The following is an 18,922-nucleotide window of genomic DNA, read 5'->3' as shown; positions in this document are numbered from 1 at the left end:
TCCCAGATCAGTTAGAATATCGCAGTGCGAACTGTCAGTTCGGACGTGAATCGGATCGTTTTGGTGTGAACCACCATGCGATCGGATTCTGCTGCAGACCCAAAAAAGGGTCCTGTGCGTGTTCTGTCCAAATCAAATGCAAATCCTGTATAATTATAATAATTCAGCCAGCCATACAATCTGTATGGCTGAATTCGCATCGCACAGACATCTCATGTGATTTTCAGAGCAGTGCGCTCCGAATCACATGCAATCTCTGTCATTGCTGCACTGTGAACCAGGACTGAGTGCTGTAATAAAATCAAAAGGTGCTTCAACAAAGTATTAGTTTAAGGGTGTGCACATTTATGGAACCATATTTTAGTTTTTTATTTTTACTTCCCTCCACCTAAAAGATTTCAGTTTGTTGTTTAACTGAGTTACACAGTTTATAGATCACATTAAAAGTGGGAAAAGTTCTGAAATTATTTATCTTTGTCTCATTTTGTTACATCACAGAAACCTGACATTTTAACAGGGGTGTGTAGACTTTTTATATTCACTGTATATATGCTCACTGAATATACAAAAGTACCTTCTCTAAAGTGACTCTTGGTAGATAAACATTTCTACTCAACTCCTGCTTTCAGCTTTTCACCATTTAGGAGCTGCTGCGGCACTACACTCTTCTATAACCACTTAAGGACTGCCCTATAGCAGATTTACGGCCACAGGGCAGTTCTGTACAGAATCACACATATACAGTGGGTACGGAAAGTATTCAGACCCCCTTAAATTTCTCACTCTTTGTTATATTGCAGCCATTTGCTAAAATCATTTAGGTTCATTCTTCTTCCTCATGAATGTACACATAGCACCCCATACTGACAGAAAAATACAGAATTGTTGACATTGTTGCCGATTTATTAAAAAAGAAAAACTGAAATATCACATGGTCCTAAGTATTCAGACCCTTTGCTGTGACACTCATATTTAACTCAGGTGCTTTCCATTTCTTCTGATCATCCTTGAGATGGTTCTACACCTTCATTTGAGTCCAGCTGTGTTTGATTATACTGATTGGACTTGATTAGGAAAGCCACACACCTGTCTATATAAGACCTTCCAGATCACAATGCATGTCAGAGCAAATGAGAATCATGAGGTCAAAGGAACTGCCTGAAGAGCTCAGAGACAGAATTGTGGCAAGGCACAGATCTGGCCAAGGTTACAAAAAGATTTCTGCTGCACTTAAGGTTCCTAAGAGCACAGTGGCCTCCATAATCCTCAAATGGAAGACGTTTGGGATGACCAGAACCCTTCTTAGAGCTGGCCGTCCGGCCAAACTGAGCTATCGGGGGAGAAGAGCCTTGGTGAGAGAGGTAAAGAAGAACCCAAAGATCACTGTGGCTGAGCTCCAGAGATGCAGTCAGGAGATGGGAGAAAGTTGTAGAAAGTCAACCATCACTGCAGCCCTCCACCAGTCGGGGCTTTATGGCAGAGTGGCCCGACGGAAGCCTCTCCTCAGTGTAAGACACATGAAAGCCCGCATGGAGTTTGCTAAAAAACACCTGAAGGACTCCAAGATGGTGAGAAATAAGATTCTCTGGTCTGATGAGACCAAAATAGAACTTTTTGGCCTTAATTCTAAGCGGTATGTGTGGAGAAAACCAGGCACTGCTCATCACCTGTCCAATACAGTCCCAATAGTGAAGCATGGTGGTGGCAGCATCATGCTGTGGGGGTGTTTTTCAGCTGCAGGGACAGGACGACTGGTTGCAATCGGGAAAAAGATGAATGCGGCCAAGTACAGGGATATCCTGGACAAAAACCTTCTCCAGAGTGCTCTGGACCTCAGACTGGGCCGAAGGTTTACCTTCCAACAAGACAATGACCCTAAGCACACAGCTAAAATAACGAAGGAGTGGCTTCACAACAACTCCGTGACTGTTCTTGAATGGCCCAGCCAGAGCCCTGACTTAAACCCAATTGAGCATCTCTGGAGAGACCTAAAAATGGCTGTCCACCAACGTTTACCATCCAACCTGACAGAACTGGAGAGGATCTGCAAGGAGGAATGGCAGAGAATCCCCAAATCCAGGTGTGAAAGACTTGTTGCATCTTTCCCAAAAAGACTCCTGGCTGTATAAAATCAAAAGGGGGCTTCTACGAAATACTGAGCAAAGGGTCTGAATACTTAGGACCATGTGATATTTCAGTTTTTCTTTTTTAATAAATCTGCAACAATGTCAACAATTCTGTGTTTTTCTGTCAGTATGGGGTGCTATGTGTACATTCATGAGGAAGAAGAATGAACCTAAATGATTTTAGCAAATGGCTGCAATATAACAAAGAGTGAAAAATTTAAGAGGCTCTGAATACTTTCCGTACCCACTGTATATGTGTGTGTAATTCTGCATTTCTGCCTAGGGGGCACGTGCCGCTGGCAGGCCATTTCTACTGTGATTACTCTAAGCAGAAGCAAATCTATGGGTGCCAGGCACTGGATGTCTGCCTGCACCCATTGATCATTGGGCAGAGACCCAAAACAGAGCTCTGCATATGTAAACAAGGCTGACCTGGGAAAAGTCAGACCGGGAAAAAAAATCCATCACCTCCATTAGTAAAAGCAGCACACACAGTACAGTAAAACACTGGCTAGGCACACAGTCAACCCTTTGATAGTCCTAGATGTTTAACCCCTTCCCAGCCAGTGTCAGTACAGTGCAAATGCATATTTTTAGCAATGATCACTGTATAAGTGTCACTGGTTCCCCCAAAGCATCAGTTAGTGTCCAACTGTCTGCCACAATATTGCAGTCCTGCAAATTAGAATTCACTGATTGCCGCTATTACTATTTTTACTATTACTATTACTATACTATTAGTATATATAAAAAAAAATTAAAAAAAAGTCAATTATATGTACCATAGTTTGTAGACGCTATAACTTTTGCACAAACCAATCAATATATGCTTACTGGGATTTTTTTTTTTTTTTTTTTTACAAATAATACTTAGCAGAATACATATTTGACTCAATTTTTGAAGAAATTATATTTTTATTTTTCCTTAGTTGATAGGTTTTAAAAGTAGAAAGTATTTTTTTTTTCTCAAAACAGTCGGCCTTTTATAAATAGAGCACACACACAGTGGTGATCAAATATCACCAAAAAGAAAGCTCTATTTGTGGGGAAAAAAACAAAAAAAAAACATTTTATTTGGGTAAAGCATTGCATGGCCGCACAATTGTCAGTTAAATGCAGTGTCGTTAAACAGTGCCGTATGGCAAAAAATGACCTGGTCACAAGGGGGTGGCGTAAATCTTCTTGAGGTCAAGTGGATAACATACTTCTGGGTGTATAGGATCTCTTACATAGTTAGTCAGGTTGAAAAAAGACACAAGTCCATCTGGCTCAACCAAAAAAAAAAAAAAAGTAAAGAAAACCCAACCATACAATCCCATATATACAATCCTATACCCGGAGTTGATCAAGAGGAAGGCAAAAAACCCCAGCAAAGCATGATCCAATTCGCTACAGCAGGGGAAAAAAGTCCTTCCTGATCCCCTAAGAGTCAATTGGATATTCCCTAGATCAACTCCACCTATAAATATTAGTACCCGTTTATATTATTTACACCTAGGAAAGAATCCAGGCCTTTTTTAAAGCAATCTACTGAGCTGGCCAGAACCACCTCTGGAGGGAGTCTATTCCACATTTTCACCCTTGTCCTCTGTGTTGACCTTAAAGTGAATAACTCAATACCAAATTCACTATATGGAGCCCTTATGTATTTATACATGTTGATCATATCCCCCCTAAATCTCATCTTCTAAAGAGAGAATAAAATCAGTTCCTCTAATCTTTCCTCATAGCGGAGCTCCTCTATACCTCTTATCAGTTTGGTTGCTCTTCTCTGCACTCTCTCCAGTTCCCCAATATCCTTTTTGAGAACTGGTACCCTTTTACCCTGCTGAGCGCTGTAGTACCATCCATCGCATGCTATATCAATACTGTGCTCTATACAGATATAGGAGCTGTGAATGGAACTACAGTGAGGACTGGGTATTCAAGTGGCCCAGGAGTGTAATATGCGGGGAAAATTCTAACCACTGTAGCTCTGCAAAAGTGCAAAGACTATTGCCTTGGAAAGCAGGACAGGTAGGCTTCTCTACAGACGCATCTATTTTTTTTTTTTTTTCCTTCCAGCGAGAGCAGTTTTAAAGGCCAGAATCACAATATTAAAGCCTGGTAAATGCATGGTAGCTCCCTGTGCATGCATTGTGGTGTCATTTATGTTGAATAGCATCCCAATACAGCTGTGCTTCAGCGCATCACACCACCTTATATATGTCTCTGTCCTCAGGGTCGGCATCGTTGGCAGCCTGTTAAAATGAATAGTCTGTCTTAAGAGAACAATTGTTAACGCCCTGTGAAACTTTGAATCTGGCCCAAGTTTTTGGCTAGGTTTTTCACACAATTTAGTACCAGTTTGCGCTATCCTGAGCTTAATGTATAAGCGTAGCATTTTTTCAGTAAGCAAACATTCTGGGTTACTATAGTAACATTTACCTAAAATGACATTTTAACCAGTTACTTTATATTTTTTTTTATCATGCTTGAGGTGACTGTAGCCATATTAGTGCACTTGCGTAGAGACAATGGAGTCCTGTCTGTGATACAATTTTTCAGGACAAGCTTTTAGGGTATGTCCCCTTCTTCAAGGTCCCAGCAGTACTGATCAATACTGCTGGGACTTTGAAGTAGGGGACATACCCCGAAAGCGCGTCTTGAAATATTGTATGTTAGTGCAAATAAAAAAAGTATCGCGGGAGAGTACTTAATTGTCTCGGTTACATTTTTTTTTACTAACTTGAAGTTCCTTTTTGTGCTCATTGTTCTTCATATACTGATTTGCATTTGCTTTCTTCTCAAATAATAATTTTTATATATCGGGGGATAGGATCAGTATGTTCGCAATGACTGGAGACATTTGTACAGGCTTTTGTCCTTGGATGGTTAAAAAGTAAATATGCAAGGCACACTCATACAACTCTTTTTTCCCCTTTACTAAAGTGGCAGAGGCTGGTTATACAGGAAAATTAAAACTATTCCTCATCACACTATAAAGCACAGATGCACACATCTCCCACTGTGGCTATTGTACTGGAAGCAGCTGCTGTTTGGGTAAAAAAATTCCAGCAGGCTTTTGTTGAACAAAGTGAGGTCAGCAGGGCCACCTACTGAGTGAATATTGACTACCTCCTAAGGAAGCAGATACAAATTCATAGTAGGGGTAGGGCCATCCTAAGAAAAATTCATAGTAGGGCTAGGGCCATCCTAAGAAAAATTCATAGTAGGGGTAGGGCCATCCTAAGAAAAATTCATAGTAGGGGTAGGGCCAGCCTAAGAAAACATTGAAGACCAGCTTCTGTTGAACAGACAGCAGTACACATGTATCAAAAATCATCCGATTCCTACAGAACCAGCCAACTTTCAGTATATATGTACCAGGCTTAACTCTACATGAAAACCTAGAGCATTTCTAGGGTGAACGTCCACTTTAAAGAGCAACTTTAAAGAGCAACTTCATTTGCTGCGAAAACATTCTCCTCCATATAATCTATGTACATTGCAGGGATTTTTAACAAGCTTGGTTGCAGATTCCTACCTTTTGCTATTCTAACGATATAGTTATTTGTTCTTCCGTGTCTTTTGGATATGTAGTCTCTATGGCAGTGGCTTTCATTAGCGGAAAGCTGTTGCATTTGTAGAACTGAGGAAAGTGGCAGGGTCTGCATCTCTTTAGATGTAATTAATGCAGCCCATTTCATTGGGTGTCGGCATGTGATCATACATTGGAATATTTGCAGCCAATTCAGATTTGACAGTGGAGGATTGTCTTTTTTACACTAGGATGAAATCTAAACTTTAGAGACTCCTCATTTGCATTTGAGAAATGTTTTTATTAGTATTTATTAATATGATGTATGCACTTTATGGTTTTTTTAGTCATTTTAGGTTAGATTTTGATTTTAGGAGACGTTGTAAATACGTACATTTGTTAGACCTTTCAGGATTTTTATGTTGATCTGTTATTTTGCTAGCAGACTATTTACAGCATAAGATTTGTGCGCCTAGTGTTTGTGCATATTCCGTATATTTTTCTGCCCAAAATCTACTCTCCTGAAGGCACTGTAATGTTTTCCTGCCTTCTAATATGCCTGTGTATATGAAATGCCTGTGCAGTTATCGGGCATCACCATTGAAATGAACAGTGATGAGAAAATCTGAAATACAAGAAAAGACATTCGAGCAGATTAAAGTGGATCTTTCATCATTAAACTTTCTCCCATTCCCTATGTTTTGGCTTACCTGTTCTGTATTTAGTAAATGCCTGTTTTAGCTGGATTCACCCATCCTGGTTTTCTGAGGTCTCACAAGATCGGTAAAGGATCAAGAGATTTCTCAGCTACCTAATTCTAGAATGCTATGACTTTTACTGGTTACCATAAGTTCATTACTTGACCAAACACCCAACCAGTAGATTAAAATGACAGCCAACTGAACACCCAAGTGCAAATGCATGAGATCTAGCAGCTGGTCACCAAGGAGCTGGCTGTGAAAGTCAGAAGGTAACTGCTGGCTCCTTATTATCCTGGGACCAAGATGGGGGCATGAAAGTAAGCATGAAGAAATGTCAACAAAAAAGACATCACTGGACTCCAAGGACAAGTAGGTTTTTTTTTTATTTTAATATATAAATTCTCAGAGTAGTGGCTGAATTTAATAGGACATAAAGAGGACCTTCCATCTACTATATACGAACAAAAGTTCTGTTCATCCAGCCAGATGACTGACTAGAGGAGAGACAGCTCAAACCTTTCCAGCAAGCCTTCAGATAGAACAGAATTAAATAGCATTAGGTCTTTAAAAGATAAGCTCGCCTTTTCGAACAAGCTCCACTCTTACTTATGGTGGAACATGTAACATGTTTCAGCAGCTGCAGCCACTTTCCCTCCCCAGTTACAGTGGGCGTGCATCTTCTCCAGGTGCCCACTGTCAAAAAGAGCTGGCTGTGCAGGGCTCCAACAATCCGGCTACATCATTCATTCACAGTCCTCTGTGAATGGGAAACTACATGTTCTGAGAGCCTTTAAGGCTGTCTGCTTGTAGTTTCAATGGGTAGAAAGAAGAGGGAAGCGCCTCTTGAGTGTGGTAAAAGCAATTTCTTTCTACCCATTGTCCAGAGTCGACTTCACTCTCTTGGATAGCAGCCCTGAGTGCCAGTGACCCACCCATCCATCCATCCCTGGATCCACTTTGTGCCCACCTACCCTTTATTGGATTCCAGGCTACCTAAAACTCCCCGTTCACTTTCAGAGACTTGGACTCTTAAACTCCCACCTTGTGCCAGCGCCATCACAGCTGATCAGCCACTAGCATTCAGCGTTAACCATCCAGGACATACCACTCCACTTTGATTTGACATTGTTATCTCCCAGCATCAGCTATGAGCGCCAGACTACCACAACATTTTTTTGCTTGTAGTTTCAATGAACTACCATGGTGAAAAAAAAAAAAAAAAAAAAAAAATGCCTACAAAAAGATGTACATTTATTTATTTTAAAAGGTGAACTTACCCTTTAGGAACAGAAAAATACCATTTAACCACTTAAGCCCCGGAGGATTTGGCTGCTAAACGACCAGGGGGTATTGTGCGATTCGGCACTGCGTGAATTTAACGGACAATTGCGCGGTCGTGCGACGCTGTACCTAAACGAATTTGACGTCCTTTTTTTCCCACAAACAGAGCTTTCTTTTGGTGGTATTTGATCACCTGTGCGCTTTTTACTTTTTGCGCTATAAACAAAAAAAGAACTTAAATTTTGCAAAAATAACAATATTTTTCACATTTTCTTTATATGAAATTCCCCCAAAAAAATGTAAAAATCAAAATTTTTTAACATTTTCGGCCAATTTGTTTTATGCTACATAGGTTTAAAATAAAAAAAAAAAAAAAAAAAAAAAATCGCAAAAAGCGTATTTTTATTGGTTTGCGCAAAAGTTATCGCGTTTACTAACAAAAGGGAAAGATTGTCATTTTTGTTGTTTTTTTTTTAACGCGTAATGGCGGCGATCTGCGATTTTTTTTGCGGTACTGCGACATTGTGGCGGACAGATCGGACCCTTGTCTGACATTGACACTTTTGGGGTTACCAGTGACATTTCTACAGTAATCAGTGCTATACATATGCACGGTTGCTGTAAAAATACACTGGTAGTGAAGGGGTTAACTTTATTTGAGAGGGAGGAGCTGTGTGTGTGTCCCTAGGGGCGTGATTCTTACTGTGATTGGATGTGGCTTGAGGTGTAAGGACACTGATCAACGGTTCTACATAGTAGAACCGTGTGATCAGTGTTTTTACACCGAGGAGAATGACAGGTGGCTTGTTCACACAAGCCGCCTGACTTTCTCCTTCTCCCCCGACGATCGCCGAGTGATCGGCGGACATCGGGTCCGCCAGTCACACACGCGGGGGGGGGGGGGGTCCGTGACCACGCGGGCGCGCGCTCGCTTCCCAGACCCTCCCAGGCTAGTGACGTTAATTAACGTCACTCTGCCTGGCCGGGGCTGACTGCCGCAGTAAATTTACTTGCGGCGGTCGGCAAGTGGTTAAATCAAAAGAAAGTGGTGTGGCACTGCATCAACACAAAACTTATAAACAATATAACCTACAGGGACCATCAAAGAGACAACCAGATTAGAATGTGTGTAGTAACACAAGGAGAAGCACAGGCGTCTTCTAATTGCAGCTATTGGACAATGTTTATTACAAATAAAATAAGAACTACTAACAAATGTAGCATAAAAACAAGTATATAGCTCATGGCACTGAATGGTATGGTCCTCCATAGCATTATCTAGGGAATCCACAAGGGACGTGATTGTCTATCAGGTGTCACTGGAGGCTGGCGCTGTAGTAATGAGCTCCACTTTGCATCGATAATTACCCCTCTACATTGTGTGTAGTGAGCTTAACATTTACAGTTCCAGAAAAAAAAAAAAAATAAAAACGCACAATAATAGCAAAAAAAAAAAAAAAGTGATGCGTATATCTCCTCATATCCTTCAAAACCAAGTTTCCTTCAATATTACAGGTTACAGAAGCCAGTTTATCGAAAAACAAAGAAAATCGTTGACAAAAAACGTGCAGCTTTTCTTCCCAAACAAAGAAAGCACATGCAGAGACCCTCCTTTGTGAAAGAGCCATAATCCCCATGGGCTGCTAAAATATAAAACCCACTAATGGTTGCACTAGAAATGACATCTTACCCAGTGGGGGAAAAAAAAAAAAAAAAAAAAACACCTTTGTTCTATGGAAACAATCCAACTGAAAAACAGATTTGTTAGACCCAATTTTAATATTTAATGTCAGTTTTTGTTATTTGTAAAGATTTTATAAAGCATATGAGATGTGTTTCTAATATACGCAGGTGGAGCTTACACCCCTTTGTTCACCCTCGTAGCAGCCATACAGAACAAAGAATTCAAGCCTCACTCCTTGCAATGGTATTTGGGAAGTACATGAAGGATTCAGCATCTGCTCAGCCCTTCCCCTTTGCTCTGTGTTTGTGTCTTTGTGTGACAGCTCGGTCACAATTACAAAAGACAGCAATGACAGGGATGTTAGTTCGATCCACTGTGCATACACCATCGCAACTCAGGCATTCTGCTCACACAGACGTCTCTCCACCAAAATGACACATTAATAAGTTCATGTTTTGAGATCTTCTCCGTCATTCAACACATCATGGTTTGGGTGAGAGCATTTTTGGGGAGTTGTAAGAACAATGGAATTCCTCAACAGACTTCTCTCATTAATATGTAGTAAGCATGTACGGAATACTACACGTTGTGAGCAATCTGTATCAATGACCGGAAGAAAAGTATTACTACAGCTTATAGTAATTATAAGTGTATTAGCACAAAGGGCAACTAATTGGAATCAGGGAAAACACAAATCTAGGATTATCACCATAAAACCTATCAGCTAGAAATACTAAGCCCCTTTCATGTTAAAGGACTGAGGGGAAAAAAATTTAAAATGCAGCAACGCGAAGCTTCTGAGCTACACAATGCCAAATGTATTCTTACGCTTTGTGTTTATGATCTGAATCAAGACAAAAACACCTTTTCCAAATAGTGAAAAAAAACCTAGCTTGAAGTAGCTGATTAAACTACCCAGTGCCGCCTAACTGTCAAGGAACAAAAATCCATGAACAAACAGCCCTCCATCGGATCCAATGGACAGAATGAAGATCATTCTTCAGACGCGCACACAGTGAAAGCGGCTGTACACAATAAAAGTAAATGCACAAAAGAACATCTGCTCTTGATGGAGAAAGAAAACCTATGCTCAAGACTGCCAATGCTCAGAAAGCTGCTGGAGTCCGGCCCCCAAAACCTACTGCTAAAGAAACATTGTATTACCCCCCCCCCCCCCCCCAAAAAACATGAAAAAAATTGTATTTATTTTTTTAGTAAAAGACATGCAGATACCAGTTGAGTAAAACAGGTCTTCCCACCCTCCCATATCTTATCTGACAGGGCAAGGGAGCTGTAAACTATCTGGGCCTCAGCCACATTGCCCTACTCCTAAACTACAGTAAATGAAGTACAACATCATGTAGATAAAAGTAGCTTTTCTAGTCTGATGTTATAGAATGATAGCAACGTTTACAAATGCTTTCCTGCTCTTAAAGTGGAACTTTTGTCAAAAATTGAAGTCCAGCTAGATTACTTTAGGCTGGCCCCTTTTGCAGGTATAACTATGTAAAACATTAAAAATAAGTTCCTATACGGTTTAAAATCCAGTAATACACTCTCACCCTGCTCTGCAAATGCAAAGTTGCTCTCGATTTTTAGGCACAATGCCGAAAATGTAGAGGCCAATCTGCTGACAGCCTGAAAATGTACTGCTGTTCAGGGGCTCTGGGCTTCAGCAAAATGAGAGCCCCAGCAAGAAGAAACAGGAGCATGGCTGGAGGGAATTTACAAGAACACACTCATTTTGGTAGCATAATTAATGTGGATTGTGTGCTACTTGCTAAAAAAAAAAAAAAAAAAAAATCATTTTTCATCAAGTTGTTAGGAGTAAAAGTTCCGGTTTAAGCTGGCCATAGGCTAGTGGATTTTAAAATGCCTATTTGTTAAGAACATTTTTTCGTTGAAACATTGTTGTTGGAAAGTACTTCAAAAGTTTCATGCTTTTAACATTCTATTCTAGAGTGAATGGATTTTCAAAAATGAAAACCACTGTTGTCTGTTCTGGAAGCATTTTTCTTTGGCTTTTCAGGCGCTTTTTTTAAATGCAAAAGTGCTTGGAAAAACTCCTCAGTGTGAAAGCAGCCTTAAGCCCCGTACACACGTACCGATCGTCGGCCGAACGATCGGCCATCTTTTGTCTGAGGGCTGTCTTGTCTGTTGAAAAGTGCTAAAGACTGCACACGAATTTTGTCGGCCAACAACAGCCGACTGCAGAAGTGATGTCATGTGATGGTTAACTTTCCTGTTTTTTTTTTCTTTTCTGAGCATGCCCAGTCTTGCAAATCTGCTGTCTGTCGGCTGAATTCTGTACTAACTGGCGAACAATCGGCCGTTCTGGTGTTGGACAACAAAAGTTTTAATGCTTGCACGACAGATTCTTTTCGGCCGAAAGTATCATACTAACAAGCCGAAAATCGGCCGATCGTTCAGCGGCCGAATCTTTTCGGTCGACAATCTGCACGTGTGTACGGGACTTTACTTTCAGCCTCTCCTACACAGGGCAAAGGCAGGATTCAGCCTGCATATCCTTTCCATGGTCTCTCGCCCCACTGACGATGTCATCCAATCATCAGGGTAAGGGGCAGGAGGAGCTGTAGATCTGGATCATATTAAACAAGCAGGCGATTACTCGCTTGTTAATGTGAAAATACTCCCGCTCTCTGTGCAGATCTCCAGTTCCTCCCGCCCCCTGCTCTGCCAATAGGATGACATTGTTGATGGGGCAGGAGAGGAGACACAGGCATGGCTGCATAGCGGAATGAGTGGCGACCGCATTCCCCGTTAGCCCTGTCCGGACCACGATTGCCGCTTATCTCCCACTGTGTAGCCCAATCAGGCTGCTCTTGTTAGGACATGAGGCCGATGCCCCGGTCCAAAAGGCAAACGTCCAGGCCTGCTGCCAAACACATCTTTGTGGTCCATCCAGCTTTGTCTTCCCTTCCTCTATGGGGAATGGTGATCTTCTTCCCTCGGGACGAGCTACAGTACGCCACTCGTTATCTCTTCTGCAGCAATCAGGTGTGAGTATTACATTTTCAAAATGGTACCAAGCTGGACCAATGCAAGTATGCAATGCAAATATTCCCTGAAGTTCAGATTTAAAAAAGGACATTAGCCTGACTCAGTGCCATCATAAATTCACAAGAAAACAGTTTAGACATCAGGGATTTTATCAAAAATCACACAAAGCTAATGTATTAGGCCTAGATTTTCAAAGAACACAGATTATAGTTCTGGGGGAGAAAAAAAAAAAAAAAAGAAGAAGGACAACCAGACAAGATTATCTAATCTTTCAGATGGACATATCCCAGATGGACCAGTCTGCCAGTTGAGGAGACGATGTAATACAAGTCATTGTGAAGTGCAAGACTTGTCACCAAAAACAACTTTCTTTAAAAGTTTATCCCATCAGGAGCAGTATTTTCCCATGAATGGAAAGCTCTTATTTAAAGCAGACTCTACGTACTTTCATAAAAGCAGAGCGCTGTTTACTTTTGCTGCAAATAGCTCTGGAAACTGCCAGACATTTACAGGTGACACATGCAGCTCATGGTGTCATTCGGTCTCTAGTGCTTCCCAGTAGGCAACACAGTGGCTATGTGGTTAGTACTTCCTCCTATCAGCACTAGGGCTGTTGGTTCGAATCCCAACCACAGCACTACCCGCCAGGAGTCTGCATGTTCTCCTTGTGCCTGCGTGGGTTTCCTCTGGGTACATCAGTTTCCTCCTGCACTACAAAGACATGCTGGTAGGAATGTAAGTTATGGCCTCCTATTGTAAGATCCTTGAGGACAGGGAGTGGGACTGATGTAAATGTACAATAATTATGTAAAATAATGCACAAATTAATAGCACTATACAAGTACCTGTAATAAATAAGACAATGATAACATGGGGGAACTGCAAAACCATGAGCTGCATTGTTGTCATACTAAACGGCCAGCAGTTTCCAAAGCCAATTGCTGGTTAACCAGTGTGTAGACCCAATAAAAATAATAAAGCAAGTCACTTATAGTAGCTTAGTAAACAATTTTAAGTAGATAATCATGTTTTAGTACACAGTAAGCAGAAAATGAAAAGTATAGTCTGTATGATTTATAAAACTTAAGAGGCTTGTATCTGACGCACATTAACAATGATTACAGCATTCACTCACCATGAGCCATCCAATGCAGAGAGGTATGCAAGCCTGAAGAGCTTTGAACATCTTACAAACACATAAAACTGCACATCAGATCAGGCTCTCGGGTATTAAACCCATAACCAAAAATGTCATATTGCAGCTTACCTTTCACCTGTTGATATGACCAGTAACACTTCCTGTATGAGGGTGAAAGGGCACACAGGCACCTTTGGACAGCAGCATTGTCAATCTTGGGGGGGGGGGGGGTGTAGTTGTACTAGCAGATTTAGATACAATAACAAATTGAAGCTGTACTCCAGCTAGTACATTATGAGCGGTTAAACTTTTTTTTTTTTTTCATTTTGGAACAAAGGTTTTGCAAATAATAAATCATCATTGTAAGCACCCATGTCAGTGGTAAATGGTTTGTCTCAACTAACTGCTACATCTGCAGGACAGCTTGTTCTTTAAAAAAAAAAAAAAACAAACAGACTAGCCAAATCACCAGATAAAAATAGAAGAAAGCCTAAAAAAAGAAAAAAGACAACTGCAGCCATTACATCTATGAATTGGTAAGCTGCAATATAACAAATGTTTGCTTTTGGGTTTATTAGCACTTGAAATTGGCTGCTGGCGATGCACGCAGTGTACAGAGGTCTACAAAGCCATGAGTGGAAGATTCCCTGAGACACAGCACTCACACATTCCATAACAACAGAGACGCTACTGCTGCTCCAGCACACGTAGCCCCTATTGTTGTACAGTAAGCAGATCCCACTTGTTTACAAAGAAAGCATCCTGGAAGTTCTCTATTACCTCATATGGGATGTTTGGTACTCTCCAAGGGCCTTAATGAACCCCCCCCCCAATACACAAAAACATAACCCAACACACTTTCACACAACAGTACACTGACAGATGTCAATTCCATTCACAGCTTTTTTTTTAGGGCTTGTTCACAACCCAATGTCTGCGTTACTTTTGCGTTTTTACATTTTTTTGCACATTTTCAATACATTCCACAGCATTTTCTTATTTTTATTTTGACACTTGAAAAATCTTTAATTTTCATTCAGGATAAAGTGCATCCTGATGCAGCAGCCTGTACTTTTCTTGAAAGCACTGGAATTGACAGCACAGGTATGAACTAGGGCCGTTGGAGTACATGACAAACACTGTGCATGCGTTCTGGATGTGGTTTATAAAACCACTGAAAAGCATCTGGTGTGAACCAGCCCTTAAAGTGGTATTAAATCCAAAGCCAAAAATGTCATTTATTGCAGCTTACCAATTAGATGTGGCGGCTGCATTCGTTTTTTTAAGCTTTCTTCTGCCTGTTCCTACCTGGTGATCAGGTCCCTAACACACCTCCTGAATTAGAATTCCCCCACTCTGGGTGAAGGAGCACAGCGGGCACAGCAGACAGCAGTATTATTAGTCGGAGGGGGGGGGGGGGGGGAGGATGTGTTAGATGGGCTAGCAGATTTATATACACTAACAGATTGAAGCCAAAAGCCTACAATCCGTAAGAGCCGGTTCACATAGCAGCGACCCGACTTGCCAGGGCGACCTCGGAGAGACCTAGACGGACTTCATATCATTGAAGTCAATGCAGGTCGCTCCAGGTCGCCCCAAAGAAGCTCAGGACCCTTTTTCTAAGTCGGAGCAACTTGTGTCGCTCCTATTAGAACGGGTCCTGTGCTACTCTATGGCAGGCGACTTGTCAGGCAACCAGGTCGTCTGACAAGTCGCCCCAGTGTGAACCGGCTCTAAAGCAACCATTTTGTTCCCTTTGATATAAAGGTTTTAAAAGGATTAAAAAAAGGCTGATCACTGTAAGCATCCTTGTCAGTAGTAAATGGTTTGTCTCAACCCTGTAACTAATTCATCTGCAGGAGAGCTTGTTCTGTTGAAAAACAACAGACTTACTGGCCGGGTGACAACAGAGAAAAAGTAGGCCTAACAAAAGAAAACAAATGCAGCCACCACATCCAAGGACTGTTAAGTTGCAATATCAAATGTTTTTGGCTTTAATATTGCTTTAAATCAGTAAATGCACTCAACTCCAAATACAAAATAAACTACAGAAGGTGTTCTCTGTGAAAGGGGTATAAATGCAGAAGGGGATCTCTCTCTGGATAGTAAAGCAGAAGGGGGGGGGGGGGGTCGCTTTAGACAAAGCAGCAGGGGATTGTTCTAGATATTAAAGCAGAAGGGCATTTCTCTGTAATAGCTATAAAAGTGGGATCTCTCACCTGAGAGGACAGCATAAGTTCAGCATCTTCAGCTTGCCATAGCTCCACCATGCTGGGGACTGGCTCGATCACTAGAGGTTGTACAAAGTAAGACAAAAGAAGCCATGTAATTGAAGGGATGGCAGCAGGATTAAGATCAGACAGCGCTATGTGCACACAGATACGATCAGACAGCGCTATGTGCACACAGATACGATCAGACAGCGCTATGTGCACACAGATACGATCAGACAGCGCTATGTGCACACAGATACGATCAGACAGCGCTATGTGCACACAGATACGATCAGACAGCGCTATGTGCACACAGATACGATCAGACAGCGCTATGTGCACACAGATACGATCAGACAGCGCTATGTGCACACAGATACGATCAGACAGCGCTATGTGCACACAGATACGATCAGACAGAGCTATGTGCACACAGATACGATCAGACAGCGCTATGTGCACACAGATACGATCAGACAGCGCTATGTGCACACAGATACGATCAGACAGCGCTATGCGCACACAGATACGATCAGACAGCGCTATGCGCACACAGATACGATCAGACAGCGCTATGCGCACACAGATACGATCAGACAGCGCTATGCGCACACAGATACGATCAGACAGCGCTATGCGCACACAGATACGATCAGACAGCGCTATGCGCACACAGATACGATCAGACAGCGCTATGCGCACACAGATACGATCAGACAGCGCTATGCGCACACAGATACGATCAGACAGCGCTATGCGCACACAGATACGATCAGACAGCGCTATGCGCACACAGATACGATCAGACAGCGCTATGCGCACACAGATACGATCAGACAGCGCTATGCGCACACAGATACGATCAGACAGCGCTATGCGCACACAGATACGATCAGACAGCGCTATGCGCACACAGATACGATCAGACAGCGCTATGCGCACACAGATACGATCAGACAGCGCTATGCGCACACAGATACGATCAGACAGCGCTATGCGCACACAGATACGATCAGACAGACCTATGTGTATACAGATATGATCAGACAGACCTATGTGTATACAGATATGATCAGACAGACCTATGTGTATACAGATATGATCAGACAGACCTATGTGTACACAGATATGATCAGACAGACCTATGTGTATACAGATATGATCAGACAGACCTATGTGTATACAGATATGATCAGACAGACCTCTGTGTATACAGATATGATCAGACAGACATATGTGTATACAGATATGATCAGACAGACCTCTGTGTATACAGATATGATCAGACAGACCTCTGTGTATACAGATATGATCAGACAGACCTCTGTGTATACAGATATGATCAGACAGACCTCTGTGTATACAGATATGATCAGACAGACCTCTGTGTATACAGATATGATCAGACAGACCTCTGTGTATACAGATACGATGAGACAGACCTCTGTGTATACAGATACGATGAGACAGACCTATGTGTACAGAGACATGACAGGAGCAGACAGGAGATGTGTATTGGTGAATAGAGGCAGTCCATGTGCCAGGCTAGGGTGGCAGTGATGCTGTGTACACATGGTCACCAGGAGCTGTCACAATGTGCAGACAAAGCCCCCCATGTGTCAGCACACACAGCCCAGAACAATGGGCTCTGTGCCGCCTAGTCTACAGGCCCATCTCCTCTCCTCCAGGCCCCCTCAGTCCGGAGCACAAGCCGCACACCAGCCCGGGCTCTCTATTGTCCAGGCACGCTCCGCTCCTCCTCACCTTGCCCTCCTCCTTGCCGAAAGCAGGGCAGCAGGACGTGGAAGACCCCCAGCATGATATTGACGGCTGTGGCAGTACAGCAGCGGCTGCCCCTGTGAGGGAGAAGCAGCCCCGCCATGCTGCTGCTATCTCTCAGGCTCTCTGTGCTCGTTAGGGTGTCACAACAGCAGCGGAGCGGGGCGGGCCCGCCGTGCACACGTGGGGCAGTGTATGTGAACGCGCCCAGGGGAGTGTGTGCCCTGTCACCGCTTGCGTACGGCGCTGGGCGTGGCTAACCCTCCCAAACAAAGAGCCCTGGGCCAGGACCCGCCCACTATAGCGCCAGACAAAAGTAGACGGTGACATGGCACGTGGTGTGTTGGCTGGCACGGTCTGCCCAGGCCCTGGGTTGTCAGGTTGTACTCTCTATGACACAACACATGGCACCTGACTGTCCCTCTTTTTGGAAGTCCCTCTTTCCTCCTCATTTTGGTCTGATCTATATAGTTGTATACAAAATGCACATTTTAAATTTCATTAAGTGTTTCCTTGAGCTAAACCTTTCGTACAATTCCTACATTGCTGCATTTGGAAATTGCAAAAGCCAATATGAAGGAAAAGTAGTGGTAAAAAAAAAAGCAGTTGTGGGTTTAAAGCGGAAGTAAACTTTTGAAAAACGTTTTTCTTTTTTTTCCCCCCTGCAAAGTAAATGCATAATGTGCTAGTATGCATTGCATACTAGCACATTATGTGACACCTGCAACGAAGCCCACTTTGTCCCTGCTGCCGGGGCACATCCATCTTAACCCATCTTCTTCCGGGTCTGTGGACTCCGGCTCTATTACTGGCCAGAGCGGCGTGACTTCACTCCCACGCGGGAACCGTCAGTCATGGCACGGGCAGCCGTTTCTTCAGAGCGCATGCGCCGATGACGTCATCGGCTGCATGCACTGTAAATATCTCCTAAACACTTTTAGGAGATATTTACAGCACCTATAGGTAAGCCTTATAGCCAAGTTCCACCCTGGGAAAGTTTTTTTTTAATAAAAATACCCCCGGGACAGTCAGGGCTAGTGCATTCCGCAATGGCTAGCCTCTGATCTGTCCCGGGTTGCACTTACCTTTTAGAAGAAATACTTACCTTGAAAATATATTGTCCAGCACGTCCATCTTGGGTGTGGGCAGCTTGAAGCCAGCGCGATCCTCTTCTGTGTCCTCTTTCGTCTTCTTCGGTCCCGCGATGCACTGCACCGGCCCCGCCGTCACTTCCGGTGTCGCAGCGTCATCCCTGCACAGCTTCTGGGCATGCCCAGAAGCTGTTTAGCAAGGTATGACGACGCCTGCACCGGAACTGATGTCGGGGCCGGTGCAGGCGCATTGATTCCTGGGAACGATGACATTCAGCTCCCAGGAATCATTGCAAGCCAGGAAGTGACGAATCGCCGTGGCCGCCGAGGGGAGGAAGAGGAAGTAAGGTAAGTATATTTTCTTCTAA

General features: G+C 42.8%; 1 protein-coding gene across 1 annotated transcript in view; it reads right to left on the bottom strand.

Moving 5' to 3' along the window:
- The window catches only part of TMEM131L (transmembrane 131 like), a 267,525-nt gene extending 249,842 nt beyond the window's left edge, over positions 1-17,683 (bottom strand). The window contains exons 1-2 of the mRNA XM_082263743.1: positions 17,449-17,683; positions 15,691-15,761 (exon numbers count right to left, since the gene is read on the bottom strand). Of these exons, the coding sequence (XP_082119869.1) occupies positions 15,691-15,761; positions 17,449-17,566 (189 nt within the window). The 5' untranslated portion in view covers positions 17,567-17,683. The remainder of the gene's footprint in view (positions 1-15,690; positions 15,762-17,448) is intronic.
- Positions 17,684-18,922: the final 1,239 nt, after the last annotated feature.

The sequence above is a fragment of the Pelophylax lessonae genome (assembly GCF_965119305.1).
Source record: "Pelophylax lessonae genome assembly, chromosome: 1".
NCBI classification, from domain to species: Eukaryota; Metazoa; Chordata; class Amphibia; order Anura; family Ranidae; genus Pelophylax; species Pelophylax lessonae.
The sequence above is the reverse complement of the archived record's forward strand: the minus strand, read 5'-3'. Positions and strand labels throughout refer to the sequence as shown.